Consider the following 25,850-nt stretch of genomic DNA (forward strand, 5'->3'; position numbering starts at 1 on the left):
CTTTGTTCATCCTCTTTATAATCAGGAACAGATCAATAACAGGAGTTTAATTATCACCGGATGTTTCTTTTTGAAGTGAGCATGACCAAAAGAAATCCAGAAACTCAGAATGCCTTTTAACTATGCTTTTAATCAGATGATAGGATGCAGAGAAAATAAATGAGTGAGTATAATTCAGTGTCAGGATGAAGGGAGAAGAGTTGTATTGATCACTAAGGATAATCAAAGCTGCTCATTGCAGTTTGAAGTCAGGCTTTGTCCTGCTTCTGAGTCTCTTCCTCGTTCTTCTCAGGCTCTAGAAAAGAGAAACACAGATTCCGTATTTAAATCTTGAGGTTATTAGACCACAAAGACTAACCTCCTATAATTCCTACATTTCATCCAGAAATGTTATGAAAACCAGGTAAAAGAGCCACAGACCTTTGAGTTGGATGGGACCCAGGACCAGAGTTTGGCTGTCGTGCTCTGACCCCAGGTCTCTGGCCTTACGTCTGTTGCAGCCAGTGGGGCGGCAGCGGGAACTGTTGTAGGATTGGCATATGCGGACCTTGCACTGGATGTACACTGACTCTGAAGCTCGCAGGAACTGGAAGGACTTAAAGGTGAATCGGGCATAGCCACGGCTGCCACTGGAGTAGACCCCGTAGGTACTGTCTGCAGGGCATCTGATGGAGAACAGACACAGGGTTACTGGATACTGATGTGCAGTTGTAAGGTAAACCGAAGAGCAGACTTATATATCCATCAAGGACTTTTTTATTTTAAATACTTAAATATTTGCTATTGTGGAGTGAAGTATTTAGTTCCCTTACTGGAGTAAAAGTACCAAGGCCATCATGTAAAACATTGGTAGAATTTAGAAGCCCACCTCGAACATTTAAGAACAATAAAAGGTAAAAAAAAATAAAAATACAAAAAAAAATTCAAAGCATCCCCAGAACATCAAAAGAGCAAAAGAATAAGCAAGATGGGCGCTATCAGATAAACTTTTACACCAGACTTTAATTAATTATGGGTAATAATATATCAATGTGTAGTAACAGCTTGTTTTAACTGCTCATGAAGTCCAATGTGACAAAAGACCATAAGATAAACCTGTGAGATCCTAAGGTAGAACTAGATTAGACACCACAGAAAAAACAACTAGGTTAAATCATACTGAGTTCTTTTAGGCTATAATGAATAATTTAATGACATATTTAAGATAAATCTGAAGAGAGTACACCTGAAAAATCACCTTTGGTGGAAACTCCTAAAACTACAAAGTAGTTCTAGTGGTGTTTCCACCAAAGTTCTTCGACATTATACATTTACTTCAACTGTCTTGTATTATTTCTAAAACAAGGTGCAGTGTGCAGGCTTTTGTTTAAAGGCACTGTAAGGAGTTTTCATGTTGATTCTGGTGAGCCCTTTGCAGTGTTTTTCCGGGATGAAGACAGCATTTCCCATGAGCACCGCTCTATTATGAGTCTGTGGCTCCGTTTTAAAAGCAGATTGGTGGAATCCAGATCTTTTTAATTCTACTTTAGTTTCTTCAGACAGCTTTATGCAGGGTGATGAGGTAACGTATTGATTTGTAGCTATGTACAATTAACTGTAACATAACAGCATCCTAACTTTGTGAACGTTCATTTATTTACCCTTAAGGCTGATTTATACTTCTGCATTGAATCAACGGCGTAGCCTACGCCGGGGGTCCGCGTAGCTCCAGTACCTACGGACCGCAAGCTCTGTGATTGGTCCGCTCGGCGGCTTTGTCTTTCCCGCATTTAAAGCACTTCCGGGATCCCGGACATCGGCCGCACATCGGCCGTGTATTTCATCTCCTCCTCTCTATTCTTCATGTAATCATGTCTGTATGATAAACAGCAACATGTATCAGCTGTAGATTAACTTAACATTCTCTGAAACTCTGTGGAAAAGTAAACAGAGATCGTAGCGGGACCGGAAGCAGGCGGCCGGCTATCAGAGAGACCACACTGCCCTCAGGCGTTTCAGCGGAGAATAGCTGTGCGACACGGACACACCGACGCACACAAGTATGTGGTGCTCATGTCTGCGTCAGCCCCTGCTGCGTAGGGGAGACGCAGAAGTATAAATCAGCCTTAAGTTAGCAAAATGTCACCAGACGTAATGGTTTCCTGTCACAGCCCTGGTGTACCCCGAAAAATTTATGTTATTTTTTTTTTTTTACGTATCTTTTAGATACACAAGCAGTTTAATTATTTTTTTTCCCTCAAACAGAAGTGGAGCCTCCCTAGCACAAAGATTTAATCCTGTTTGTTTTGCTCCTTTAACTAGCAACGCCCTGGTTGTAGAGTTTCTCCTTGTAAAGGAATACTTGAACAGGAAATGTATGTATTTTCTCTCTAGCATCAGCCTTGAGTACGAAACATGCAAATTGAAAATGATGTTAAGGAAAAAAACCTCCTCCTGCTTACTAACTTACTTCTCACTGCTAAACTTTACCAGCGAAGATCTAAAAATAGCCTCTTATAGGTGAGTACCAAATATCGACTCTTCTTTTTTCACAGAACATTGAACCAATACACAAGCACTAACATTCAGTGTACAGAAATAATCAATCTTGTCTGATCATCTCATTTTATAAAGTGTGTCATCATGAAGAGGCAGCAGTAGAAGAGTGAGCCTGTTTTTTAATCGGGTAAAAACTCTTTACTCTGCCTTTAATCTGCAGTGTTTCAGGGTAGCTAGAAGCAAGGCATGTTCTTGTCTTACCCGTTACGGACTAGGTAGTACGCTCTAGTCTGGAAATCATGGGGCGATGGTGAGGTCACACAGGTGTCCAGATAGACTACCAGGCTGCTTTCATTACTCTTGAGGTCCACTTGGATATACAAGTTCTGGTTGAGCGTCACCACATATGGCGTTTGTGTCACCTGTAAGGATTAATGGAAACTGTCAGCTGTGTTTCTGAGGGTATAAATAGGCCTACCTTTACTACGCGACCACACCTTATAGTAGAAGCTACTGGATGTGTAGAAGTCCATGCTGGTGTTGAAATTGCCTATCCCTGTCATAGTGCTGTTGTTAAGATGATGGGCGAGGTACATTATTTGAGAAACTGAGTCCTGCTCCATTCGGCATCCCACACTCAGCTTAAAGTGAGAATTGCGTGTGATCTCTCCATCAGTGGTGGTGTAGCCTTGGACCATGTTGGTGTACACGACTTTGCCGTTCTCAATCTGTTGAAGTGAAAAATAACACACTGAAGAATTCACTGAAACATATTCATAACATTCTCCTCGAGCTAGTGAGTTGTTTACCTTTCGAACATTGCCACAAGATTCAATGGGGTAGTTGAAGATAACCTGGTAGTAGGTGACCCTGGGTCTGCAGTTCGGGTCGTTCAGGTACAGACTGTGACCGTCGTAGCCAAGAGAGCTCAGGTAAGAACGCTCAATCACAATTTTAATGTCTGAAGAACAGCTCACTTGACCTGACAAAATATGTTTCAACTGTTTGGATTACTTCAAGGACAAATTTGACCCAGACAGGGTCTACAACACTATTTTTTAATGTCAGTATATTAAATATTTGGTACATTTCTCAATAAAATGATTTCATATCTGCAAAATTCCTGACAATGGTTAAATGTTAAGTATTTCATAAACCCTATATGACTTAAAATCTTAGTCCTCAAAGATAATCAGTCGAAAGTCTCAGAAGTACAGAAACTAGAAATAATTTGCATTTCATAAACTGTAGGCCGACTATAAGATTTTATTACGTTTTCCATCAAAAAGTATCTGACCAATTTATCTGTCATCCCTTTTTTTTGCAAATGATTTTATACTTGAAAACAAAACAATCCCCAGATGATGAAGCCCAAAGACTTTTGGTTCCCCCCAGTTGTCCTTTAGCTTCACTTTATGGTTGATATTTGGTGTTTTTAATGTACAGTGTTGAGATCCACTGGATGGTGTGCATTAATAACTGTTACAGAAATTGCAGTCACCATCAGGACGGGTTAACAGGAAAAATTCTAGTGGTGTTTAACTAATTTGGTATCTTTGATTGACCACCAGACAGAAGGGAAGGGTTGGGGTAATGACAGTTCTCAATTTTCCAGATGATTAAAAGATGTTCTGTTAAGGAGTTTAAATAGAGAGTTATGAACCAAAAAAGACTACTTTAAGAAGGACAGTGGCCAAAAATCAAAGAAGCAAACCTGAAATGTCCAGATTTGTAGTCACTAGTATGCAAATACCTGAGCTTGGTGAGAGAGAGCTTGAGAAATCAGCGCTGAACCCCCGAGCAACCACAGAACTATCACTTCTGAAGAGCACAGTCATGTCTTTGGAGGAGGAGTAGAAAGTATTCTGACTCTCATTGCACACTTTCCCCAAAAGTCTTGAGTTAACAGACGGCCCATCGTAGACTGAGATGTAGTCACAGGAGCAGCAGTTCTCCAGTCTGTGTGAAAAGGTAAAAAACATAAATTATTGACTTAAAGCAAAACGCATGTACAACCACTATCAATTTTTCAGATGCATCATTGTGTAGGTATTTTTTCCCACAAAGTCATAATATTATATTATAAAGCTGTTTATTCTTCACTCACTGCATGGACGTGAATGACAGGAAGACTCTGTGGTTATTCACAGCGCTAAGATGCCAGACGCAGTAGGCGTTGTCGTGGTAGTGGTTTGGATGGTTTGGGCTGGAGAAGGTCCCAGAGCTGAACAGAGAGCCCCCACAGGGTGTTTCTGAGGAGCAGACAATATTCATGAGAGTTATAGCAGTTATGACAAAATACAGTGTCTGTGAAGCGGGCTCATTTCACACACAAAGAGTCCTACCTGTGCCTGGGAAGCTAGTTGTGTAATAGCAGTAAGCTGTTTGGGAAAAAAAACAAAACCTATTAGTGTCATATCATTTGGTTAAAATTGATCAACGTTTACTGATCTAACATGCTAGATGACACTTACAGTAATAGTCGTGACAACAGTTTCCATTCCTTTTACAGGAGCTGTAGCAGGAGCAGCTTCGCATGTGTCTGCCACAGTTGTAACGACACGAGGGCTGACCTGAGAGACACAACAGATCGGTGAAACATTCAGTAAGCTCTTCTTTAGCAGAGTAAGATAATGTTTATATTTATTGGTTAGTTTAAAGTTATCATACCAGTGGTGGGATAAGCATTGGTGGTTTGATGGCAGTAATCTACATGACAAAAAAATATGAGAAAACAGGATCAGTTATTTAATGTCTTCAACATTTCCTCACTTTGTAAAATTTTTGGGAAAATATGAGATACCTCACATTATAGAAGTTTTGTTAGTCAACAAACTAACGGGTTTCAGTCGAGTTGATGAAGCTCAATTTAATATAGTAACATAAAGAAAGTTACTGTTTGCTTTATAGCTTTTTGATAAGTAATACATCACACAGCTGTGGTACCATATATCTTTAAATTTAACAGTGATTGGATGATGAGAGAACCTACCCATGATCTCAAAAAAACCCACAGACATTTCTCAAGAGTACAAATGGACAGGTTTCTCAAGAACTCAACAGATGTCACAGACAGAGAGGCTGCATAGAACATGTTTTTACCACTAGTAACCCTACAAAGCTCTGAAACTGACTCAGCAAACAAAAATAAGCTGCATGAAAATATAAAATGAGCAGTTTAAACCATTCAGATATATTTTCAACTATTGTATTTGTGGAAAATAAAAATGCTCAGGCACTAGCTGCATCTTTTGAAACAATACATGAAAAATCTTTGCCTTATTGCATCCAGTCTTTTAGCAGCAGGACTTTACAGTAGACTGGGTGACTAAAACTCTGGTTTGGAAGTGTAATAGCAGTAAGCAGTTTGGGAAAAACAAAACCATTAGTGTCGTTTCATTTGGTTAAAATTGATCAAAGTTTACTGATCTAACATGCTAGATGACACTTACAGTAGTAGTCGCGACAACAGTTTCCATTCCATTCACAGGAGCTGGAGCAGGAGCAGCTTCCCATGTGTCTGCCACAGTTGTAACGACACGAGGGCTGACCTGAGAGACACAACAGATCGGTGAAACATTCAGTAAGCTCTTCTTTAGCAGAGTACGATAATGTTTATATTTATTGGTTAGTTTAAAGTTATCATACCAGTGGTGTGATAAGCAGTGGTGGGATAATAAGTGGTGGTTTGAGGGCAGTAATCTACAAGACAAAAATATAAGAAAACAGGATCAGTTATTTAATGTCTTCAACATTTCCTTACTTTGTAAATTTTTTTTTCGAAAATACGAGATTCCTCACATTATACAAGTTTTGTTGGTCAACAAACTAACGGGTTTCAGTCGAGTTGACAAGGCTTAATTCAATATGGTAACATACAGAAAGTTACTGTTTGCTTTATAGCTTTTTGATAAGTAATACATCACACAGCTGTGGTACCATATATCTTTACATTTAACAGTCATTGGATGATGAGAGAACCTTCCGAAGATCTCAAAGAAAACCCACAGACATTTCTCAAGAGTACAAATGGACAGGTTTCTCAAGATCTCAACAAGCGCCTCAAACAGAGAGGCTACTAAGAATATGTTTTTACCATCAATAACAAGAATCTTTACGTTTTTGTTATTGTCAAATTTGTGAACACTGTTGCACATTAAATTGTCAAGGCTACTTGGCAGGGATGTAGAAATGCCAGTCTACAAGCTGAGTAGCTTCAGAAAATCTTTTACAATGTGAGCATTTGAAAGCGTTGGTAAGCCATCCCTACAAAGCTCTGAAACAGACTCCAGATAAATGAATGAATCACATGATTAAGGGAAGTAATGATAAATAGAATAAGACACGAAAGTAAACTGCATGAAAATATAAAATGAGCAGTTTAAATCATTCAGATATATTTTCAACTCTTGTATTTGTGTAAAATAAAGATGCTCATGCACTAGTTGCATCATTTTGAAAAAGTACATGAAAAAACTTTGCCTTATTGCATCTAGTCTTTTAGCAGCAGGACTTTACAGTGGACTGAGTGACTAAAACTATTATTTGGAAGTGTAAGAGCAGTAAGAAGTTTGAAAAAACAGCCTGCCACAACTGTCAGGATTATCTTGGATGAAACTGTGATCAAGGTTTACTGAGCTTAACATGCTAGATGAGACTTACGGTAGTAGTCGCGACAACAGTTTCCGTTCCATTGACAGGAGCTGGAGCAGGAGCAGCTTCCCATGTGTCTGCCACAGTTGTAACGACACGAGGGCTGACCTGAGAGACACAACAGGACGGTGAAATATTCAGTAAGCTCTTCTTTAGTAGAGTACAATAATGTTTATATTTATTGGTTAGTTTAAAGTTATCATACCAGTTGTTGGATAAGCAGTGGTGGGATAAGCAGTTGCAGATGGGCAGTAATCTACATGACAAGACATATGAGTAAACAGGATTAATCATTTAAATGTTTTTAACATTTCCTTACTGTGTAAAACACATTATTTGATAAAGTCACTAATCACACTGCTTTAGTACTACACATCTTTTAAATTTACATTACACTTGATGATTAGAAGAGTAATAAGAATCTTTAAGATTTTGATGTCACATTTACAATGTTACAATGTTACAATGTCATTTAGCAGACGCTTTTATCCAGAGCGACGTACATACGAGAACAAGAACAACACAAGCAAAAATCTAGACAAGAGGAAACAAGCTCAACACAAGAGTAACACAGTGCTTCAAGTCAGTTTGGGTCCAGGTATTTCCAAGCAGTGTAGAGGCAATGCACAAAAGTAAGTAAGGAATTTTCTTTTCTTTTTTCTTTTCTTTTTTCTTTTTTCTTAATAAAATAAGGAACATGTACAATGAAGCAACCAAACAATTTAAGACCTTCCATTATCATCATCAACAATTAACTTGTCATCACCACAATAATGACCAAAGTACCAAGTGCTGGGTCACTCCAGAGCTGAACACAGATTCCCAGAGTAGAGCAGGACAGTGCAAGTCAACTGTAGCTGGAAGACATGATCTGCCACTGGGGACAACAGTGAAGAATAGTCTAGCTAAGTGCATAGTGCTTCCTAAAGAGCTGGGTCTTTAGCTGTCTTTTGAAAGTAGAGAGGGACTCTGCAGATCGAATGGAATTGGCCAGTTCATTCCACCATTTAGGGACAACAGAAAAGAAGAGTCGAGCTAGTGATTTTGAGGCCTTATGTGCTGGAAGCACCAGACGCTTTTCAGAGGCTAATTTAGAAAATTAATTCACATTAAATTGTCAAGGCTATGTTGGCAGGGATGTAGAAATGCCAGTCTACAAGCGGAGTAGCTTCGGAAAATCTTTTACAATGTGAGCATTTGAAAGCGTTGGTAAGCCATCCCTACAAAGCTATGAAACAGACTCCAGATAAATGAAAACATTACATGATTAAGGGAAGTAAAGATAAATAGAATAAGACACAAAAGTAAACTGCATGAAAATATAAAATGAGCAGTTTAAATCATTCAGATATATTTTCAACTCTTGTATTTGTGTAAAATAAAGATGCTCATGCACTAGTTGCATCATTTTGAAAAAGTACATGAAAAAACTTTGCCTTATTGCATCTAGTCTTTTAGCAGCAGGACTTTACAGTGGACTGAGTGACTAAAACTATTATTTGGAAGTGTAAGAGCAGTAAGCAGTTTGAAAAAACAGCCTGCCACAACTGTCAGGATTATCTTGGATGAAACTGTGATCAAGGTTTACTGAGCTTAACATGCTAGATGAGACTTACGGTAGTAGTCGCGACAACAGTTTCCGTTCCATTGACAGGAGCTGGAGCAGGAGCAGCTTCCCATGTGTCTGCCACAGTTGTAACGACACGAGGGCTGACCTGAGAGACACAACAGGACGGTGAAACATTCAGTAAGCTCTTCTTTAGTAGAGTACAATAATGTTTATATTTATTGGTTAGTTTAAAGTTATCATACCAGTTGTTGGATAAGCAGTGGTGGGATAAGCAGTTGCAGATGGGCAGTAATCTACATGACAAGACATATGAGTAAACAGGATTAATCATTTAAATGTTTTTAACATTTCCTTACTGTGTAAAACACATTATTTGATAAAGTCACTAATCACACTGCTTTAGTACTACACATCTTTTAAATTTACATTACACTTGATGATTAGAAGAGTAATAAGAATCTTTAAGATTTTGATGTCACATTTACAATGTTACAATGTTACAATGTCATTTAGCAGACGCTTTTATCCAGAGCGACGTACATACGAGAACAAGAACAACACAAGCAAAAATCTAGACAAGAGGAAACAAGCTCAACACAAGAGTAACACAGTGCTTCAAGTCAGTTTGGGTCCAGGTATTTCCAAGCAGTGTAGAGGCAATGCACAAAAGTAAGTAAGGAATTTTCTTTTCTTTTTTCTTTTCTTTTTTCTTTTTTCTTAATAAAATAAGGAACATGTACAATGAAGCAACCAAACAATTTAAGACCTTCCATTATCATCATCAACAATTAACTTGTCATCACCACAATAATTACCAAAGTACCAAGTGCTGGGTCACTCCAGAGCTGAACACAGATTCCCAGAGTAGAGCAGGACAGTGCAAGTCAACTGTAGCTGGAAGACATGATCTGCCACTGGGGACAACAGTGAAGAATAGTCTAGCTAAGTGCATAGTGCTTCCTAAAGAGCTGGGTCTTTAGCTGTCTTTTGACAGGAGAGAGGGACTCTGCAGATCGAATGGAATTGGCCAGTTCATTCCACCATTTAGGGACAACAGAAAAGAAGAGTCGAGCTAGTGATTTTGAGGCCTTATGTGCTGAAGCACCAGACGCTTTTCAGAGGCTAATTTAGAAAATTAATTCACATTAAATTGTCAAGGCTATGTTGGCAGGGATGTAGAAATGCCAGTCTACAAGCGGAGTAGCTTCAGAAAATCTTTTACAATGTGAGCATTTGAAAGCGTTGGTAAGCCATCCCTACAAAGCTATGAAACAGACTCCAGATAAATGAAAACATTACATGATTAAGGGAAGTAAGGATAAATAGAATAAGACACAAAAGTAAACTGCATGAAAATATAAAATAAGCAGTTTAAATCATTCAGATATATTTTCAACTCTTGTATTTGTGTAAAATAAAGATGCTCATGCACTAGTTGCATCATTTTGAAAAAGTACATGAAAAAACTTTGCCTTATTGCATCTAGTCTTTTAGCAGCAGGACTTTACAGTGGACTGAGTGACTAAAACTATTATTTGGAAGTGTAAGAGCAGTAAGAAGTTTGAAAAAACAGCCTGCCACAACTGTCAGGGTTATCTTGGTTGAAACTGTGATCAAAGTTTACTGAGCTTAACATGCTAGATGAGACTTACGGTAGAAGTCGCGACAACAGTTTCCGTTCCATTGACAGGAGCTGGAGCAGGAGCAGCTTCCCATGTGTCTGCCACAGTTGTAACGACACGAGGGCTGACCTGAGAGTGTAAAAGAGTAGAAAAACATCTCTTTAATCTCTTCTATCAGCAAAATAAAGATATGATGGTTTATTTCCATGTAGGTTGTTGGGATTTTTTCATACCTCTGGTGGTCATACCAGCAGTGGTGTAGGAGCAGTAAGCTGCATGAAATATAAAACGAGCATTTAAAACCATTCAAATATATTTTCAACTCTTGGATTTATGTAAAATTGATCTTAACATGCTAGATGAGACTTACAGTAGTAGTCGCGACAACAGTTTCCATTCCATTGACAGGAGCTGGAGCAGGAGCAGCTTCCCATGTGTCTGCCACAGTTGTAACGACACGAGGGCTGACCTGAGAGACACAACAGGACGGTGAAACATTCAGTAAGCTCTTCTTTAGCAGAGTACAATAATGTTTATATTTATTGGTTAGTTTAAAGTTATCATACCAGTGGTGGGTTCAGTAGTGGTGGGATAAGCAGTTGCAGATGGGCAGTAATCTACATGACAAGACATATGAGTAAACAGGATTAATCATTTAAATGTTTTCAACATTTCCCTACTGTGTAAAACACATTATTTGATAAAGTCACTAATCACACTGCTTATCTGCTGGAAGCACTAGGCGCTTTCCAGAGGCTAATTTAAAAAATTGTTTCACATTAAACGATCAAGGCTACGTTGGCAGGGATGAAGAAATGCCAGTCTACAAGCTGAGTAGCTTCAGAGCATGTTTTACAATGTTAGCATTTGAAAGGGCTGGTAAGCCATCCCTACAAAGCTATGAAACGAACCCTGGATGAACGAAAGCATTTCATCATATAGGGGAGTAAGGCAAAACAGAATTAATGCAGAAAAAATCAAGATGATTTATTTTCAGAACATTAGATAACATCAATGGATTTTCTGATGAAGGTGAGGATTAGAATACTAGCAAAAGCTCTGAGGTGTTACTTACTATAGAAATCATGACAACAGTTTCCATTCCATTGACAGGAGTTGTAGCAGGAGCAGCTTCCCATGTGTCTGCCACAGTTGTAACGACATGAGGGCTGACCTGAGAGACACAACAGATCGGTGAAACTTTCAGTAAGCTCTTCTTTAGCAGAGTACCATGGTATTTCTATTTATAGGTCAGTTTAAAGTTATCGTTAAAAGTTATTGTTTTAACTTTGTAACAAAATGTGAACCAAACAGAAGCTGAGTCAACATTTTAAGGGTTACATTTTGACCTGTGAGGGGTTGGAAATCACAAAAACGACATATTAAAATCATGTGTCAAATAACTCTTCAGTTATATATGTGAAATTCCTAAGTGTCTTTCAGCTTTCAATGAAAAATGCATGTATGTTTATTGTAAGTTGGTCATTAAGGTTAATATTGATTTGTTAAGCGTAATCCTAAAGTATAGGAGCACAAGCATAAGTAAATGATGCAGGCTCTTTTCCTCATGTAACCAACACTGTTGCGCTTTAGCAGCATGGCACTGTCTCAAAATTGTTAAATTACATCCAACCAACTATTTGCATAGAAATAAAGTGGATAAAGATCTGACTTTGTGCTGTTTATATTCTTGATGTTGCACCAGATGCATCTGAAACATTTGGATAAAATCACATCAATGCAACAACACATCAGTGCAGCCATTTAGAAAGAGGCAAACAGCATTTTGGATGAATGTTGGACAATAAAAACTAATCATTTAAATACTTTTTTTAGATTTAACTTTTGTTGATTTTAGCACCCCCTCTGGACAAAGTGGTTCCCTCTTCTCTTAATGCTGATCTTGTCTTATGACTGCGTAAGTAGGGCAATCTTTTTTTTAAAATACCATCCTCCTTTAATAAGCTGTCAACTGTATTGCTCATAAACAGTGTTTGCTGTGAAAAGGTAAAAAAAAGGGGGGGCTGTTACAACAACTTTCTGAACTTTCTGCAAATAACACTATAGACATAATCAGTCATACTGCTAATGATCTCCTCTGTTTTTGTTGGTCGCAAAAAATACATAAGTATTCATTTCAGTCTCTTTTATAACCCGTAAAAACTCCTCTCAGGAGATTTAATATAATCTTTGTTTTTATTTTGGTGATAGTTTTTGCACCTGGAGAATATGTGGGTCCCCAGTTGGGGGTCGTATAGTAGCGACCTTCACCTGCTGAGTAATGACAAAAAGACACAAACAAAAAGAAAAGTCAGAGTAAATAAAACCACAAGAGATGATGAATGTTTGAGTAACAACAGCAGTAAAAATCCTTTCTAAGAATACATATAAAAACAAATAATGTTTATCATTATCAAAGTCAAATGTTGCTAATACTTTACCTGAAAATGCAAAGTTTGAATTGTGGAAAAAAAAAAATCAGAGAGAAACATATTAGTAATGAATTAACGGACTAACCTTTCACTGTGTGTGAGAAGACCACACTGCAGAGAACCAAGAAAGTCCACATGGTTGAAGCGTTTACTTTCTGATGTGCTTCAGATGCTCAACATCATGGCTTATAAAGCCTGGTGTAACACCCATAAAGTTCCTGATACTGCCAACAGTGATAGTGTTGGATTACTCCCTGTCATTGTCATGAGAATCAAACAGTTGGTTAAACATTTGAAAAGTGTACACAAACATTGTTAAACTGTAACTTCAGACTTGTGTTCCCTCTGGGAGGACCAGGTGCTGAAGAAAGCGAAAAACATCATCGGCCAGCCATTACATGTCCTTCGTACCGAGTTTCTACTGATGCCTTCAGCTCGCCGTTTTTATGCACCTGTGCGGGGAACTAATCGGAATTCAAAATCTTTTATCCCGTCTGCTATCAGGCTTTTACACTCAGACGGCAGTTTTTTTAGTCATTTTAAATAACATTGGTATGACAAGAGATTATATTGTCTTTTAATCGTTGTCTTATCTTACTGTTATTTATTTATTACATTAACTTATTGCTGTCCTCCACAGACCCTCTAGTCCCATGTACAGACCCGGTGCTTGACTTGTGAATTGTAGCATGTTGTTGATGTTAAATGATGTTAAATGTTGTATGGTTGTTGTATGGTAAGCTATAAATGAATTGCCCTTCTTGGGATCAATGAAGTTGCCTGAATCTGAATCTGAACTTCAGGATGCTTTTCCTTATGTTGTGTTTAGGTCAAATTGGCCCATTTTATATTTTTACTAAAAGAAAATTATGCAAGATTAAATGTTGTAACCTGAAAGTCAATGACCTTAATATATATATTTTTTGTGAAGAATTTGGTAAAGAGGAAAGATCATTGAGTTTACAATACCCCCACACATTTATGACTATGATAGTGAATATGAAGTTGAGCTTACACGAGAAGGAACAATGCAGCCCACAACTGGAGAAGCCCCGCAAACAAAATGTCCAACAGAGGCCAGATTAAATATTTGGTTCTTGTGTTTCTATTGTTGTTCATCACCTGTATTTGATATATCAGTTCAACATAATTAACATTAATTGAAACATTGTTTCATATCAAGATTCACAGATTTAGGCATTCAAAGTTTTATTATAGTATATTTTGTTAAGATATACTTTTCTCAAAAAACGAATGACTCTTGCAAACAATAATCACAAATGTTACTTTTATTGTATGGAGTTGAGATAAAGACAATATACAGTCATGGCCAAAAGTTTTGAGAATGACACAAATATTAATTTTCACAAAGTCTGCTGCTTCAGTTTTTATAATGGCAATTTGAATATACTCCAGAATGTTATGAGGAGTGATCAGCTCAACTGCAATTAATTGCAAAGTCCCTCTTTGCCTTGAAAATGAACTTTATCACCAAAAACACATTTCCAGTGCATTTCAGCCCTGCCACAAAAGGACCAGCTAACATAATTTCAATGACACACAGGTGTCACACACATTAACACTGGTGTGGGTGTTGATGAGGACAAGGCTGGCGATCAATCTGTCATGATTGAGTGACTGGACACTTTAAAAGGAAGATGGTGCATGACACCATTGTTCCTCATCTGTTAGCCATGGTTACCTGCAAGGAAACACGTGCAGCCATCATTGCATTGCACAAAAAGGGCCTAACAGGGAAGTTTATAGCAGCGAGTAAGATTGCACCTCAGTCAACCGTCTATCCAATTATCAAGAACTTCAAGGAGAGAGGTTCAATTGTTGCCAAACAGGCTCCAGGGCGCCCAAGAAAGTCCAGCAAGCGCCAGGACCGTCTCCTGAAGGTGTTACAGCTGCGGGATCGGGCCACCACCAGTGCAGAGCTTGCTCAGGAATGGCAGCAGGCAGGTGTGAGTGCATCTGCACGCACAGTGAGGTGAAGACTTTTGGAGAAAGGCCTGGTGTCAAGGAGGGCAGCAAAGAAGCCACTTCTCTCCAGTAAAAACATCAGGGACAGACTGATATTCTGCAGAAGGTACAGGGACTGGACTGCTGAGGACTGGGGTAAAGTCATTTTCTCTGATGAATCCCCTTTCCGATTGTTTGGGGCATCAGGAGGAAGGCTTGTTCGGAGAAGACCAGGTGAGCGCTACCATCAGTCCTGTCTCTTGCCAACAGTGAAGCATCCTGAGACCATTCATGTGTGGGGTTGCTTTTCGGTCAAGGGAGTGGGCTCTCTCACAATCTTGCCTAAAAACACAGCCATGAATAAAGAATGGTACCAGAACGTCCTCCGAGAGCAACTTCTCCCAACCATCCAAGGGCAGTTTGGTGATGAAGAATGCCTTTTCCAGCATGATGGAGCACCTTGCCATAAAGCAAAAGTCATAACAAAATGGCTCGGGGAACAAAACATTAAGATTTTGGGCCCTTGGCCAGGAAACTCCCCAGATCTTAATCCCATTGAGAACTTGTGGTCAATCCTCAAGAGGCGGGTGGACAATCAAAAACCCACAAATTCTGACAAACTCCAAGCATTGATTATGCAAGAATGGACTGCCATCAGTCAGGATTTGGTCCAGAAGTTGATTGACAGCATGCCAGGGAGAATTGAAGAGGTCTTGAAAAAGAAGGGTCAACACTGCAAATATTGACTTATTGCATGAATTCTGTGTAATTCTCAATAAAAGCTTTTGATACTTATGAAATGCTTCTAATTGTATTTCATTATACCATAGAAACATCTGCCAAAACACCTAAAAACCCTGAAGCAGCAGACTTTGTGAAAATGTAATATTTGTGTCATTCTCAAAACTTTTGGCCATGACTGTATGTAAAAAATGTTGATGAATTGTTTAAATTCTGTTGTGCTTGTAAATCCCCAAAAATGTCCTGGGTCAGCCTTTCCGGAAGCAATGCCAAAGGGTCAAAAAAGTGAACATAACAAGGGGGTTAACATTTATTTCAGTAACACACTAAAACTTCATGGGTTTTGGAGAAATGCAAATAAGCATCTAATAAGATATCAATTGAAGAGTAACTGGAATCTGCTCCCATGCCCGACCATCAATCAGAGAAATAGTGTCAACAGCTAACATTTTAAGATGTTCGTATTCAAGCTAATTGAAAAACGACTTATACCTACTATATATATATATATATATATATATATATATATATATATATATACTATACTATACTATACTATAGCCTAGTACGTTTAACATACAGAGAATATGTCTTGATAATTTGGTGCATAGCAGTTACAATAGACTCAGTTGTTCGCATTTATATAAAATAAATATGTTATTGGTTGTCAAATAACAAAAGAATAATATCTTCTTACATAAAGACACACTAATAATTAGCATTGACAGTCTGGACACAGGACATGTTTAGCAAATGTCCAATAATTTTGTTTATGACTCAAAACTAGCTAAACTAAGCTAAACAGTCCTAGCTAAACTCTGTGTTTAATGCTAACTAGGAAATACTAGCATGCTAACTTGCCAAACTATAGTCAATATATAATTAACACTGTACCTGCTAAACATCTGCACTTAATTATTTTCACTGTGAGCATGTTAGCAGACAAACATTAGCATTTAGCTCAAAGCACTGTTTTGAACATGACTGGACTTCCAGCATGCTAAGGTTGTGTATTTTGTTTCCTGCATATGTTGGCAATTATAGTATATAGTATTAATGTTCCAAAGATGAAATAGTCAGATATTTCTTGTACTTTCACAAACATTATGTATAAACAAAGTTTTGAGAGATCTTTGTCTATTATTATTATTTAAAAAAGTTATCCTATCCTAGTGTTTTTTCAAGTATACTGTTAGCTGTCTGTACTGTCTATGCATTAATTGAAACTTGCATGGTAACACTGCAACAGAAAGTTAAAATTAGCAACTGAATGATTCCTGCGTAATATTCTAAAAGTTATTTTCCAAATCTATACTTTACATGACTTTTCAACAGTCTTATTTTTCATTTATCACCTCTGTAGTTGGAATCTGGCTTTAGAATATGTTTAGAACTTCAGTAGTTTTCCATTTTCAGCATAATCTTTGTGCATAATCAGTATTACAGTTTCATTTCTGCTTTATACCCTTCCTGTTATCTGTTATCATTAATGAAACAATGTTTAGAAAAGATAAAACTATAGCGCTGTCAAACACTGATGTGTTTCCCTCCTTGGTGAGAAAACCTTGTGTACTCTGCCCTGTTGAATCAGATGTGTGTACAGGATCTTCCTCATAACGTTCAAGGATGTCACCTTTTAGTGGAAAATACAAACCACACAGCTCAATAAACTTGTTTGCATGCCTCTACAGAACAGCTGAAACATGTTTGTTCTTTTCCAAGGTCGCATTTTTATCCCTCTAAATCCAGTCGTCACATATTTTTAACAGTTAGATGGTAAAAGGATGTTGTGAGGCTAACAAAGACAGTATTTGTTTAATTGCACTAAGTGGAAATGTTGGAAGAGTTGCAATGATTGATTGATAATTTGTTAACTAATATTTTTTTCTAAACAGTTAATGTCTCCTGGTTTGTTCACTCGGCTTAGAAAGAAGAAAAAAAATCTTTTGACACAGCAGTTCAAAAAATTAACAAGAAAACAACCAACAGATTATCTGAGAATGGACACGATTGTTAATTCTTGAGCTCAATATTTTTCATATTTTCAGGGGGCTCACTGAGTTTAAAGGCAAGGTGGTGTCTGTTGTATTCTCAATCAGTTACGGCCATTCAAGGAACATTGTTGTGAATTTCTAGCAATGAACATACACTACCGTTCAAAAGTTTGGGGTCACTTAGAAATGTCCTTATTTTTGAAAGAAAAGCACTGTTTTTTTCAATAAGGATAACATTAAATTAATCAGAAATACACTCTATACATTGTTAATGTGATAAATGACTATTCTAGCTACAAACGTCTGGTTTTTAATGGAATATCTACATAGGTGTATAGAGGCCCATTTCCAGCAACAATCACTCCAGTGTTCTAATGGTACATTGTGTTTGCTTATCACGTTAGAAAGCTAATGAATGATTAGAAACACCTTGAAAACCCTTGTGCAATCATGTTAGCACAGCTGAAAACGGTTTTGCTGGTTAGAGAAGCTATAAAACTGGCCTTCCTTTGAGCTAGTTGAGTATCTGGAGCATCACGTGTGGTTTCGATTGTACTCTCAAAATGGCCAGAAAAAGAGAACTTTCATATGAAACTTGACAGTCTATTCTTGTTCTTAGAAATGAAGGATATTCCATGCGAGAAATTTCCAAGAAACTGAACATTTCCTACAACGATGTGTACTTCTCCCTTCAGAGAACAGCACAAACAGGCTCTAACCAGAGTAGAAAGAGAAGTGGGAGGCCCCGGTGCACAACTGAACAAGAAGACAAGTACAGTAGAGTCTCTTGTTTGAGAAATAGACGCCTCACGGGTCCTGAACTGGCAGCTTCATTAAATGGTACCCGCAAAACGCCAGTGTCAACGTCTACAGTGAAGAGGTGACTCCGGGATGCTGGCCTTCTAGGCAGAGTGGCAAAGAAAAAGCCATATCTGAGACTGGCCAATAAAAGGAAAAGATTAATATGGGCAAAGAACACAGACATTGCACAGAGGAAGATTGGAAAAAAGTGTTATGGACGGACGAATCGAAGTTTCAGGTGTTTGGATCACACAGAAGAAGATTAGTGAGATGCAGAACAAATGAAAAGATGCTGGAAGAGTGCCTGACGCCATCTGTCAAGCATGTTATAGGTAATGTGATGGTCTGGGGTTGCTTTGGTGCTGGTAAAGTGGGAGATTTGTAAAAGATAAAAGGGATTTTGAATAAGGAAGGCTATCACTCAATTTTGCAACACCATGCCATACCCTGTGGACAGCGCTTGATTGGAGCCAATTTCCTCCTACAACAGGACAATGACTCAAAGCACACTTCCAGATTATGCAAGAACTATTTAGGGAAGAAGCAGGCAGCTGGTATTCTGTCTGTAATGGAGTGGCCAGCTCAACCCCATTGAGCTGTTGTGGGAGCAGCTTGACCGTATGGTACGCAAGAAGTGCAAGCCAATCCAACTTGTGGGAGTTGCTTCAGGAGGCGTGGGGTGAAATTTCTTCGGATTCCCTCAACAAATTAACATCTAGAATGCCAAAGGTCTGCAATGCTGTAATTGCTGCAAAGTGAGCATTCTTTGATGAAAGCAAAGTTTGAAGGACAAAATTATTATTTCAAACAAAAATCATTATTTCTAAAATTCTCAATGTCTTGACTATATTTTCTATTCATTTTGTAACTCATTTGATAAATAAAAGTGTGAGTTTTCATGGAAAACACGAAATTGTCTGGGTGACCCCAAACTTTTGAACTGTAGTGTATGTTCACCTATGCTATGTCATAAATGACAGGAATCGTGTTTTCTGTTGATTTCAACAAAGATAGCACTCAAGAGACAGCCAGGTTTATGTAGATAAGGACGGGATAAATTGAAAAACATTGGACAAATCATCTTTCTAAACACTAAAAGAGGAGCACCACAGGGTTCTGTTTGTGATCCTCTTCCATTTAGTTAACACATCACCAAAATCATGTATTGAAGCAGATTTTCAGTTGTATTCAGAGCATATAGTCTTAAATGCATCTCGTAGTACAATGTTGTAAGTTTCCACACAGCTTTCATACTGCTTACAGTATTAACACCACCATAGTTGGAGAACTCGTTTCTTGCACTTTTCATCTCGAAAGCAGTGTCAGGTGTTCTAGAGTTTGGTCCTTAAAAGAAGCTCATGAGTTAAATCTAACAATTAACAGGGAACGTTTTTAACAGAACCCAGAGGTGAATACCTCAGCCAAGCCAAACTAAAAAAACAACAGAGGGATTTCAAATTTAAGATTGACTGTTGGAATCACATCCTTCAAAATTAAAAAATGTGAAGATAAGATTATTTAAAAATTTGCAAGCCTTACACTCATCCATACAAGTTTATATCATCCAATGAAAATCTGACTCTTTTAAGTCATTTCTTTATTTATTGATAGATAGATTGATTTAAGTGATTCCAGTTTGAAACCAGTTTACTTGATACTTTTTTGACCCCTTGGTTTAGCAAATCTTTGAACGTGCACATTTATCACAACCACTCTTCCCCCTTCACAAATAACCATCAGGACAATATGGTGACATTTCAGTGAGTCACTCTCAAACAAAAACAAGCTTGACTGTCCCTGTGCTTCCCACCCCTCCTTTGTGCAATGAGCTCTACTTTCACCCCCTCCCGGATGCGCTTGCATCATCACCCCTAAAGTCAACATGTGGAGGGGACATTGGGTGGTCCCTTTCCTCTCTATGTCAGACCTATTTATCTTTTGCAGAAGCACGTCCACACAAAGCGGGTTGTGAGTCACAGCAGCAGAGCCCCTGACTCAATGCTGCTTCAGTTAATCAGTAACCAGAGTGGGAGCACCGGCTGGTCGGCCGGCTGGGTTAAATTAGGGAGCAAAGGAGTCAGGACCTCATTCAGGATCTCACTCAGCAGCAGCAGCAGCAGCAGCAGCAGCAGCAGCAGCAGACACACACACGGTAAGAGAAAACTTTGGCTTTAGCTCAGTAATTACCTCTTAATGTTGAATATGTGAACCTGTTAGAAATAAGAAGAGATACTTGAGTTATAGTAATGGGACTAATCCATTATATTCTACAAAACCATCAAATTATGTTTTAAATGTCTAAAACAAGTGTTCAAGAAAGCATCTTTGGTAAAACTGTGTTTTGGAGAACATTTTAGAAAGCTACTTTCTCTGTAAAAAGCAAAACTATGATTCATATCTGTAAGTTAGAACTTAAAGATACAATTATCAATCTCAGCTCAGAATCCTGAAACTTCAAAAATCACTGTCATTGAGTCATAAGGTACAAAGGTGGCTTAATCGTGTTTAAGAACATTTGAGTGCACTGGTTTTGTTGATAAAGGACCAAGGCCATGTCCTGTGGTACATGTCCAAACAGAGGAAAGTCTAATGTTTGCTAACCGCCTCCAAGAGTCCATCAGTCCCTTTTCTGCATGTTCATCTCAGATGATAAAGTTCAACTTTTGCATAAGAGCACTCGCTTTCATGGAAACCTTTGTTATTAAAAAAGAAGAGTTAAATGCAGAGAGAAGTATTTATCTCACAGAACAAATATTAATAAACATTGTTGAGCCTGCAATCCTTTGGAGCTCCAGCAACAAGCTGCAGCAGAGGAATGGTGAGGAGATGTTAAATATCTCTGTGAACTTGAGTAAAACAACTCTTATAGATTATTCACTTCATCCATGTGAAAATTGTTGTTTCAAATCTGAGTTCTGCTTGATTCAAACAAACAACATCCAAATGTAGCATCCATTTTGTTTTAGTCAGCAAACACATGCAAACTTGCACACACAGACGCATGAAGTAGATGTGTCTTCATTATCTATGCGACCTCTCTTGCAAAGGGTAATGCTGCTCTCATTCACCGACCAGAAAGAGAAAGGACACACAAAGAACAATCAATCCATCACTGACACGCCAATGTTCCTGCTATAGCCAATCCTGTCAGAGTCACAAAACCAGATCCAGCCAGATTTCTGACAAAATGTACCGTTCAACAGTCACCAATACTAAGTGTGCATGAAAACTCTGGTAGCTCTCTCTGCAATCATCTGAAACTAAAAGTGTCTGTCTCCCTCCACAGAAAGATTCATCAAACAAAAGGAAAAATGAAGATTCTACGGCCGTCGCTTCTCGCCCTCCTACTCTGCTTCTGCTTCTCAGGAAGCCAAGCAAACCGTGTCTACATCCACCCCTTCCATCTCTTTGCCGCTGAAAACGTCAGCTGTGAGTCTCTGCATACTGAGACATCCAAGCCTCTCAAGACACTTCCAGTGGCCCCCCTTGATAGTGGAGTCCTAACACCAGACATCCGGGACCAGTCAAAAGTGGACGCACAGAAGCAGAACATCACAGAGAGGACGGCAGTTCTGGCACAACTTTTGAATACTCATGGTCTGAGGATGTACCAGGCTCTGAGCAGCAGACAGCAAAGCACCAACACCCTCCTCTCTCCTGTCAACACCTACGGATCCCTCGTCACCTTTTATATGGGAGCCTCCAAGAGTACAGCGAGCCCATTCCAGGTCTGTACATTAAATAAAACATGAAAACACTGTGCTCAAAAAAGTTGATATAGTCACAACATTTTGACCACTGGGCTTCGCCAGGGGATATCTTTAAATTGCCCTGCACCTACTATATGTGATGTTGGTATAAGTACCCTTCTTGATCATTTTTACCATACCTTTTTCATTCTGGATACCAACTGCACTAAGCCAGCCTTCAATTTTGGCTTCTCCCAAGTGTCCCTCCAATACTAGCAAAGCACATATCATCAGTAGAGAAAGTACTTTTGCTTTTCACATGATTATTTACCCTAAACTTGTTGAACTTTGTGGGGGCAGGTACATTTTGTGTAGGACTGGTGCATTGACACACCATTACCTGGTACAAAATTTTAGGCAGAACTACACACACATACACACCACAGCCGATATTGGGATGACTCTACTTTTATTTGTGGAATTGAATAAGCAAATGCATGGTATGTTCAGAAACATCTATCTTTATATCAAGTCCTGTTGATTCAGTCAATGAAGTAAATGTTTCTTGACTTCCTCCTTTCCTTCAAGGAACTCCTGGGCCTGAAAATGGCCACCGACAGCGAGGACTGTGTTTCCTTAGTGAACGGACACAAGGTTCTCAAGACCCTGCAGAGCATCAACTCTCTGGTGGATGATGGACCCAAGGATGAAATCACAACCCAGGTCTGGGCCTTCCCTCGCCAGGGTGCTGAACTTTCTGAGGACTTTATTCAAGGCACACAGGACTTCTCTGACGCATCGTTCATCCGCAGTGTTGACTTCTCCAAACCTCAAGAGGCTGAGACGCTGGTGAATAGCTTTGTGGAGAAGACATCAGATGGGAAGGTGAAAGGCATTTTCAGTGAACTGAACCCCAGCAGCGACCTTCTGTTTCTTACGTCCTTTAACTTCCATGGTCAGTATCTGCCTTTTTTTGCTTAGACCTCGGATTTGTTGATTTTGCCGAGTACGCAGATTGAGACTCAAAGGAAGGCGTCACAACTTCCTGTTTTCTGTGGGCCATGAAAATGCAGATTGTCTTCATACTTTTAAAAATGTTTCCCCTTTATTAATTCTGAAAAGACAAAAGACATTTTGGCTCACTAATTATTATTAACGTTGCATTCTCTGTACTGTATACCTTTTACATGTAATCAGACACAGCTTTGGCTTTACCAGCATACCACACTGTGACATACTGTACCTCAGTGAAACCAGGCAGACAACAATCTTGATACTACCTTCAACTAATAGAACCTTATTACGCTCTTTTGTTGTTTCTGTCCAGGCAACTGGAGGACAGCCTTCCAACCAGAGAGGACCTCCATGCAGGAGTTCCATGTAGATGAAACAACCACAGTGATGGTTCCACTGATGACCCACACGGGTCAGTACCACTACCTGAATGATAAGGTAAATCTTTGCTCAGGAGCTTTTCTCAGACCAGTTTGTGTACCCTATGCTGTATTCAGTGGACTCATTTGTAAAATCTTCTTTTTGATACTGCAAAGGTTCGTCGTTGCAAGGTTGTGAAGCTGTCACTGAGCAAGCGGTCCTACATGATGCTCGTCCTGCCTCATGAAGGTGCTAGCCTACAAGATATAGAGTCAAAGCTTCTCACTGATGCCATGTCTGATTGGTATCAGAACCTCCAAGAAGGGTGGGTAGAGTGCCACTTAACATCCTAAATACAAACCTATTCTCACATTTGATGCTTGAGGTCCTTTCAATACCATGAATTGATAAACGCAAAACCCTTGGGATCTTTTATTGGACTTTTACTGTTGTATGGTGTACACCCATTTTAAGTTCCATCAACGTCATGGGACTCATTGCTTAACTGTAACATTTAGCAGGCAATATCGTGTAGAAGACAGAGGCATATGAATGTTATTGTGAAAGGGTGAATTCTAACATGTGCTATTCAGTGCTTTCAATGGTTGAGAAAAGTGATGTATAAGAGCAGTCAACTTTCATTTGAGTTAGTTACTATCATTTAAACAATAAGGTATCATTATAGATATCATATTCAAGGCCCTATTCAGTTGCCTCATTTGAATTGCATGCAGCTAGTTTAATGATTGATAGTCACTGCCTGATGCAAATGTGTACAGCACTGTTAAATGTTGTCCTGTTGTGTCTTCTTTAACATTTCCTTATTGCTGCTTCCTGATTGTCTTGCTCCATGTATTTTATGTCCATGGACACTTTCTCAAAGACTGTCATGTCATCTCCTTATGTAGCTTTTAGTCATTTTTAATCGTATGGTGCTATTTGTACTTTTCTTTTCTTCTCTTATTTGTGTGTTTGTTTGTTGGTTTGTTTGTATGTGTTTTGGTTTCTCCTCTACCTTCTTATTTTGATCTTATTTTACCCTATTTTATCTTTTTTTAATCTTGATCTTTTTAGGGAGCCTTTTTAACATCTGGCAAGGGACTGCGGATGTAAACTAGCCTTTTGCCTAACTCTGGCATGTTTACAGAAGTGTTAATTAAAATGCATGGTCCTTTTAAATAAAAAAATTAATAAAAGTTTAGATATTTATTACCTTGAATTTTAAAAGTTTCTACTGTTCTTTTCATCCTCTCAGTCTGTTGGAGCTCACCCTCCCAAAGTTCTCCATGTCTTCAGTGGCCGATATGCACGACCTTCTGACAAACATGAATCCAGAAGTTGAGGCCAAATTGTTGGGCTCCCTGGCTGAGTTCAGCCAACTCAGCAACACGAAACCCTTCAATATAGACAAGGTGGGTGCTCATCTGTTCATATTCTAATAAAACAATCACTGCGTTGATGCTCAGCATGCTCATAGATATTTCTTTCTGCTTCCTTTCAGGCGATCCATAAGGTTACGTTTGAGATGTCAGAGGAAGGAGCTGAACCTCAGGACGTGATCCAGGAAGCGGGAATCCCACTCACACTGTCCATCAATCGGCCGTTCTTCTTTTCCGTCGTAGAGGGAGATTCTAACGCCATTCTCTTGCTGGGCAAGATCACCAACCCAACCCTTTAGAGTTGAAACCACAAAAACCTCTGACATTGAAAATATCTAATATACCAGGTCAACTTTTACAGTGTTTCACCATCTGTAGTTTAATAACACAGTATTTAAAAGTCCTGTAGTTTCCTTTAACTTCTCTTCACAAGCTCAATAGTCTCTGCGGTTCCCTGTTTCAGTATTTATGAAAACCTTTCTTTAAACTGAGCCTGTTGAAATCCTAATTTGTTTTTTCATCTGTAAAATGTATATTAGCAGAGTTCTGTAAGGTATTTTTCTGTAGAGTAGGTACAGTAACTAGATTCTCTATGATGAATGACTATTACAATGTATATTATAACTAAGAGTTTATTTTTGTTTTATTACGATTTGTGATAAATAAAACATTTGTATCCTTATGAAATTAAAATGTCTGTTTTTTCTACATCAATATGTAAATAATTACCGTTTCAATGCTTCAGCTGTGTTGTGGGTTCCACTGAATGAAGCCTTAGTTTGATGCTCTTAAAATCCCTTTCTTGTTTTCACCTCAAAAACTCCACAGGACCTCTCGATAAAAAGTTTAACCGTTTACTTCAACAAAAATAAAACAGGTCCAGAAAGGTGTCCATTTTCCAAGTTCACATCCAAAAAATTCCTCAAAGAGTGACTATGTGGCTCGACTCTCTGCTTGCCTAGCTGAGGCCTCGTTAATTAAAAAACTCTTCCTTTATGGAGATCAGAGCACCTTAACAAGGGGGTGGGGTTAGTGAAAGTAACAGTTAAGCAACCCATCCAACAGTGACATCATATATGTAACAAACACAAATACATTTTTAATATTATAAATCACTTTGCAGATAGAGTTATGAAAATCAACTTTTACATC

The 25,850-nt window shown here is 38.6% G+C and overlaps 2 protein-coding genes across 4 annotated transcripts; one reads left to right on the plus strand and one right to left on the minus strand.

Moving 5' to 3' along the window:
• Window positions 1–110: 110 nt before the first annotated feature.
• LOC117812088 (deleted in malignant brain tumors 1 protein-like) lies at window positions 111–12,945 on the minus strand. 2 transcript variants are annotated; one of them, XM_034682687.1, is made up of 15 exons: window positions 12,841–12,945; window positions 12,544–12,597; window positions 11,399–11,497; window positions 10,890–10,940; window positions 10,694–10,792; window positions 5,149–5,187; window positions 4,953–5,051; window positions 4,824–4,859; window positions 4,586–4,730; window positions 4,232–4,437; window positions 3,288–3,460; window positions 2,976–3,206; window positions 2,740–2,900; window positions 421–665; window positions 111–295 (listed from the first exon to the last, which is right to left on the minus strand). In XM_034682687.1, the coding sequence occupies exons 1-15, from the start codon at window positions 12,890–12,892 to the stop codon at window positions 249–251; spliced, it is 1,737 nt and encodes a 578-aa protein (XP_034538578.1). In that variant the 5' UTR covers window positions 12,893–12,945; the 3' UTR covers window positions 111–248. The 2 variants fall into 2 exon arrangements, with proteins under 2 accessions (XP_034538578.1, XP_034538580.1); XM_034682689.1 differs by lacking the exons at window positions 10,694–10,792; window positions 10,890–10,940; window positions 11,399–11,497; window positions 12,544–12,597; window positions 12,841–12,945 and adding an exon at window positions 5,471–5,581.
• Window positions 7,191–25,321, plus strand: agt (angiotensinogen). 2 transcript variants are annotated; one of them, XM_034682691.1, is made up of 12 exons: window positions 7,191–7,271; window positions 7,611–7,763; window positions 8,786–8,878; window positions 9,215–9,370; window positions 10,732–10,824; window positions 20,201–20,408; window positions 21,543–21,984; window positions 22,534–22,900; window positions 23,273–23,397; window positions 23,496–23,644; window positions 24,575–24,731; window positions 24,821–25,321. In XM_034682691.1, exons 7-12 carry the CDS (start codon window positions 21,568–21,570, stop codon window positions 24,995–24,997), a joined length of 1,392 nt encoding a protein of 463 aa, XP_034538582.1. In that variant the 5' UTR covers window positions 7,191–7,271; window positions 7,611–7,763; window positions 8,786–8,878; window positions 9,215–9,370; window positions 10,732–10,824; window positions 20,201–20,408; window positions 21,543–21,567; the 3' UTR covers window positions 24,998–25,321. The 2 variants fall into 2 exon arrangements, with proteins under 2 accessions (XP_034538582.1, XP_034538583.1); XM_034682692.1 differs by lacking the exons at window positions 7,191–7,271; window positions 7,611–7,763; window positions 8,786–8,878; ... (1 more) ...; window positions 10,732–10,824; window positions 20,201–20,408 and adding an exon at window positions 20,982–21,074.
• The last annotated feature ends 529 nt before the right edge of the window (window positions 25,322–25,850 follow it).

This window comes from Notolabrus celidotus, chromosome 4 (genome assembly GCF_009762535.1).
Source record: "Notolabrus celidotus isolate fNotCel1 chromosome 4, fNotCel1.pri, whole genome shotgun sequence".
Taxonomy (NCBI): Eukaryota; Metazoa; Chordata; class Actinopteri; order Labriformes; family Labridae; genus Notolabrus; species Notolabrus celidotus.

Coding starts and splice junctions, on each gene's coding strand:
- LOC117812088 (XM_034682687.1), bottom strand. CDS start 12,892: ATGTGGACTTTCTTGGTTCTCTGCAGTGTGGTCTTCTCACACACAGTG. Junction 10,793..10,889: donor CACTACTGAACCCACCACTG/GTATGATAACTT, acceptor TGTGTCTCTCAG/GTCAGCCCTCGTGTCGTTAC. Junction 4,438..4,585: donor CTGTCATTCACGTCCATGCA/GTGAGTGAAGAA, acceptor CTTTTCACACAG/ACTGGAGAACTGCTGCTCCT.
- agt (XM_034682691.1), top strand. CDS start 21,568: ATGAAGATTCTACGGCCGTCGCTTCTCGCCCTCCTACTCTGCTTCTGC. Junction 22,901..23,272: donor TACGTCCTTTAACTTCCATG/GTCAGTATCTGC, acceptor GTTTCTGTCCAG/GCAACTGGAGGACAGCCTTC. Junction 23,398..23,495: donor ACCACTACCTGAATGATAAG/GTAAATCTTTGC, acceptor GATACTGCAAAG/GTTCGTCGTTGCAAGGTTGT.